The following is a 5,370-nucleotide window of genomic DNA, read 5'->3' on the forward strand; positions in this document are numbered from 1 at the left end:
CCGGGCTGGGGATTCGAACCCGCCACTTTAGGTGTACGTGGCTGGCGCCTTAGCCGGTTGAGCTATAGGCGCCGAGCCCAGATCTTTTCAACATAGCCAACCTCCTGGCCTGCATGAAATGCTTTAACGATGCCACATGGGGGTAGGGGAACAAAGGTTGGAATGTCTTTGCGTGCTGCCATTAGCCCTGAACCCTTGCTGGATAGGTTCAGTGTTAGTTTTTGCTTTCCTGAAGTATGGGCACATGTCTACAGCAAGTTTATCTATAAATACGAGGCTGAAGGAGACTGAAAAGAAACTGTTAGAATGCCAACCAGGAAGAGATTTCTCAAGGGGGCTCTACTAGATCAGCCATTTATGTTCTATAGTTAGAAGACAATATTTAAAATCATTAAGCTTTAATCTACGGAAGCAGCAAAGTTCAGAATAGGATAAATCTTGATGTGACTTCAGAAAAAAAAACTTTTGGAAAAAGTCGTTAATAGTAGTCTTTCAGTGTGTCAGTGAAGTCCTAATCTGAATTTCAATTTTTGTTGGAGCTATATTTTTATTTTGGGAGAGAGGTTTTAAGAGTGGGAACCCAATTAGAAATTCATGAATTTCTAAAAACTTATTTATTTTTACCTAAATTCCTTGGATAGACTCGACCTTATAGTTACAGTGAAAGTAACTACGCAATTTGAGAAACCAGCATGATCTGTCTTTGTCTCATTTGACAATATACTGACAGAGCGTTTTCTCACCACTATCTTTCCATGCAGGCAGACGGCAGACACTCCGGCACATGGCCACAAAACTATAAAAATAGTGTTCCAGGCTCTCATCCGACTTCTTGTCCAAACGGGATATGATACGGAACTGTGTCCAGTCAAAGGCTTTCTTTTCTTGATCATAAACAACACCAAAAGAAGACACTGTTCTATAGAAGTCTGCTTGCTCTCTCCTAGTCCACCTTGAGATTTAAGCAGAAAGGGAGAATGAGCTGTTTTTACTTTTTAAGAAAAGCCAACAACCACAGATTGAATGCCTACTATGTGACAGTCCATGAAGTCAAGAAAGTAGGTGGAACTGTTTGCCTATTTTATTATTTGGGCTGAGAGGCTCATAATGAAAACAGCCTATCACCTTACTATGAAAGAGGAAGCTACTTTCAAATCTTCGGCTCTTCCTTTTGATATCTGCCTGCCTGTCTGTAAGTCAGGTGTGCAATGCTTGCTGTCTCTTGATTAATTTGGGGAAATATCTAGTTATTAACTTCTGCTTATAGAAGATAAAGATTTTCAAAATACTATACATGGTGAAGTATTCTGCCTTATTTTCCTCCCTATATACAATATAGAGTTAGAGAATCCACGCGAGAACTTCCAGACCATTAGTTTCATCTTCCTAATCTTAAAGATGAAGGAACTGCTTTTCTGTAACGTCCTGACTCCTATCCTTTCTGGTTTTATATAGGTGGGCTGCCCACGTCAATTATCTTCTCTCAGACACAAGGGCTCTCTAATCTCTGTATCCTACAGAAGTAAGTTAATGACTTAGGGAGCTGGATAATTATATACCACCACAGTCTTTATGAGGGGCTCTGGGGCATGGTACTCTTCACCGCACAATGAGTCCAACTAGGAATGGGGAGTGGGGTGAGGGGTCAGTGGAAGAGTATGAATCAGGAAAGAAGAGGGTCTGGCTCTTTTCTTTGGAGCTGTGCAAGATGGGAGAAATACTTTCCCTGAAGTATCAAATTTCATAAAGTCAGAAAGAGCATGGAGAAGTGACTGAATGTGGTCTTCTTTTAATTTACTGGATGTTTTATCAGAAGGATAGAGGGACATTAGAACTCTAAAGAATTATTTTTTTGGGGTGGAATCATTCCCAGTCTGTGCTGGCCTTCTGTAAGCCTTTTAGTGTAATCTCAAGACGGGCATGTAATTCCTGGTAACTGACACTTTTCTTCTTGGCTTAGATTTTATGACAGTCATTGCTCTCAAAGGCTTGTAAGGATTTGTAGCAATTAAATACAACAAGCTTCAGTGTATACTATTCCCTATGTTACTAAAAGACCTAAGAGGGGTCTGAACTATTCCAGGGTGGTGTTTCTACACCATATCCCCAGGGACTGGAGTCTGACTTAGGGAAGAGTGTTAAGTTGGAAAACCATAAAAGCCTGGACTGTGCACGAGGGTGTCCTAAACCTCACCAGACTCCCATCACCATGACAGCACCTTCACAGGTGAAGGTTCGTCTGATGAATTCTGGAAATGCCCTAAATTCACGTGGGAACAGAAGTGCACTGGTCTTCCGCTGACTACCTGCTTTACCTTCTGTCACCTCTGCACAGAGGGTAGCTCAGTATGCCCTTCTGGGTGTTGGCTTTTACCTCTTTTGAGCTTCTTTGTTGATGAGGTCCATTTCTGAGGTTCTCCTGAACATTTCTTCCTGAACCCAGTATCCTTGGTTACCTGGTCCCAGAATTTCAGGTCGGCAGAGTTCCTTCCGGTTGCAGCGCTGGTAAATGGTGACCAGACGTCTGAGACGAGCTGTGAGAGCAGATGAAACTGGCCAGGGTGATTTGTCTGGGTCGGAGCCATCCTGGGCTTCAAACATCAGTGAGGATATTAGTATTTACAAAGCGAACTAAAATAGGGGTGAACGTTTTTTGATTTTGTTTAAATAAAAAGAAAGCTGACTCAGTAACTTAATCAAACCAGTTACAGTTTTTTGTTCTTTTTTCCCTTGAGACAGAGTCTCACTATGTCACCCTTGGTAGAGTGCTGTAGCGTCACAGCTCACAGCAACCTCAAACTCTTGGGCTTAAGAGATCCTCTTGCCTTAGCCTCCCACGTAGCTGGGACTACAGGCACCCAGCACAACACCTGGCTATATTTTTGTTGCAGTTGTCATTGTTGTTTAGCAGGCCAGGTCCAGGTTTGAACCCGCCAGACTTGGTACATGTGGCGGGTGCCATAACCACCGTGCTACAGGTGCCAATCCTTCACTTTTGAATTTTAATGCCAAACAGAGGAAGCCAGAGCCATGTTAAAGCTCTGTGTGTGAGTCCAGGGGAGTTTGATGAAGGTCAATTTACTTGGCTTTTTAAAAGAGCCTCCTTAGAAAATAGCATTTTGGGCTCTGTGCCTGTAGCACAGTAGTTATGGCACCGGCCACGTGCACTGAGGCTGGTGGGTTCGAACCCGGCCAGGGCCAGCTACACAAGAATGACAACTGCAACAACAAAAAATAGCCGGACATTGTGGTGGGCACCTGTAGTCCCAGCTACTTGGGAGTCTGAGGCAAGAGAATCATTTAAGCCCAAGAGTCTGAGGTTGCTGTGAGCTGTGACACCATGGCAATCTACCGAGGTTGACATAGTGAGATTCTGTTTAAAAAAAAAGAAAAGAAAAGAAAAGAAAAAGAAAACAGCATTTGGATCACATATAACACTCCAGGATAATAACAAATTGGGACTTTACTTTCATTTGCCTTTAGAAGGATACTGTCTCACCTGCCCGGCTCTCATCCTTCTTTTCACCAAAAATGCCATCGCCACCTTCACTGGAGCTCTCCTAGGGATAAATGAAGCCATCCCATCAGCAAAACTGTATCTCAGAAGTAACTACCTCGGAAACCCCAAATGCAGAGGGAGTAAGCATGAATAAGAGACACACCCTCCCCCTGAACATCTCCAAGGTCAACACAGAACCTGATAAATCAAGTTCACTTATTCAGTCTTAAAGGAGCCAGAAAGCAGTTTATATAACAAGGTTTTCCTCCCTCCCTAGAACCTCACAGAATGCTTCAGCCTATGGAGAATCAGCTTAAGGAATGATGAACTGGCATGTTCTCCCTGGCAATTACATTTTACGAGCACTATTTCAGTTGTCAATTAAAATACTTTCTTCACCACCGTCACTGGCAATTTAATACTGTCATTTCAAAAAGGCTGTGCCTGTACTTTTGTTTTTTGCTGTGAAAAAGTGTCACACTTGTGTTCATTATGGTTAGCTTACTTCACAGTAACAGACACTATTTTCATAAAACAAGACTGCTCCAGACAAGAGACCTGATGGTACAAAAGCCTAGGAATTTAAAATTAAAATCATGACTTGAGCTCTAAGTGAATCTGGAATAAAACCACAGGCACAGAGCTTGTCCAAATTGGTACATTTGTCAAACTGGTCCTAATGGATTCCTTCATAAATCCCGTGTTGGTCTCAGAAACACAACTTTAAAAACTCCTTATATATGTATAATACAGGTGCTTGAGGGTGGGGGAAGAGAGTGTGCTGTTTTTCAGTTGGACTCCATTTTTAACACTAACACTTAAATGTTTTTTGACCAGCATCTTTTGACCTGAAAGATTGTTCAAAACAACCTCAGGTTTCAAAATTCTGCCGTGTTAGAGCACAAGATCAGAGAGAAAAAGAGTCAGCAAACTGTGGCCTACAGACTGTTTTTGTGTGGCCCTCAGGATAAGAATGGTTCTTGTATTTTTAAAGGAGGAAAAAATATGAGTCAGAGACCGTATATGGCCCCCAAGCCCAAGCTATTCACTATCTGGCCCTTTATGGAAAAACGTGTGCTGTGCCTGGCCTGGACCACACGGTACAGGAGACCAGTAACCCAGCTACACTAGGAATGAATGGACGCGTACGACTGCTGTAGTTAAAATTCAAGACTCTTTCTTTGGTCGCTGATACCACGGAAAGACCTAGAAGATAAAACTATCTAAGAAGGCAAAGAGGAACCAGAGCGTATTTTCTGAATGTATTTCTCTCTTACGCAGAACAGTGATAACAGCCATTACTGAGAACCACGTGTTATTATAAGCGCTGCATAAAACCCCCTTCCAGGTTTATCTCACTTAGTTATCACAACAATCGCAGAAGCTAAAAACTAGTTACTGTCTTCATTTTACAGATGCAGAAAACACTCCCTGGAAAAGTTCAGTAACTTCCCAGGTCACATGGCTAGCAAGAGGCGGGGTGGGATTCTAATGCAGGTAGTGTGATTTGAGAGCAACACTTTCAACCACAGAGGGAAACAAGAGAGTCTTAGAGAGTGAAAACATATTTAGAAGTAGGGTACAAGTCAATTTCCCTTGCCTGGGCCAGAACTGTCTTCTGCCACGTAGTGCCAATGAAGAGTGGAAATCTCGGGCTGACTTCTGGTACCATGATGAAGGGGCATTTAATTATGCCATCTCATGCTGTCCTACTATTTAGGTAGTTAAAAAACAAAAAACAACCTACTGTAGCTTACGTACTTTCCTGCCAGAAAGAACCTTTTTTTTTTGAGACAGAGCCTCAAGCTGTCCCCCTGGGTAGAGTGCCGTGGCATTACAGCTCACAGCAACCTCCAACTCCTGGGCTAAAG

At 42.6% G+C, this 5,370-nt stretch overlaps 1 protein-coding gene across 4 annotated transcripts in view; it reads right to left on the minus strand.

Annotated features, from left to right (window-relative positions):
- CHD6 (chromodomain helicase DNA binding protein 6) overlaps positions 1-5,370 on the minus strand; it is a 148,325-nt gene that overhangs the window by 22,970 nt on the left and 119,985 nt on the right. For all 4 annotated transcript variants that reach the window (XM_012803928.2, XM_023511919.1, XM_023511920.1 and 1 more), the window contains 3 exons: positions 3,500-3,560; positions 2,375-2,591; positions 744-952 (listed from right to left, as the gene is read on the minus strand). In XM_012803928.2, coding sequence (XP_012659382.1) covers positions 744-952; positions 2,375-2,591; positions 3,500-3,560 — 487 coding nt within the window. The remainder of the gene's footprint in view (positions 1-743; positions 953-2,374; positions 2,592-3,499; positions 3,561-5,370) is intronic.

This window comes from Otolemur garnettii, unplaced genomic scaffold (genome assembly GCF_000181295.1).
Source record: "Otolemur garnettii isolate 467f Iridium unplaced genomic scaffold, OtoGar3 scaffold00023, whole genome shotgun sequence".
Classification (NCBI taxonomy): Eukaryota; Metazoa; Chordata; class Mammalia; order Primates; family Galagidae; genus Otolemur; species Otolemur garnettii.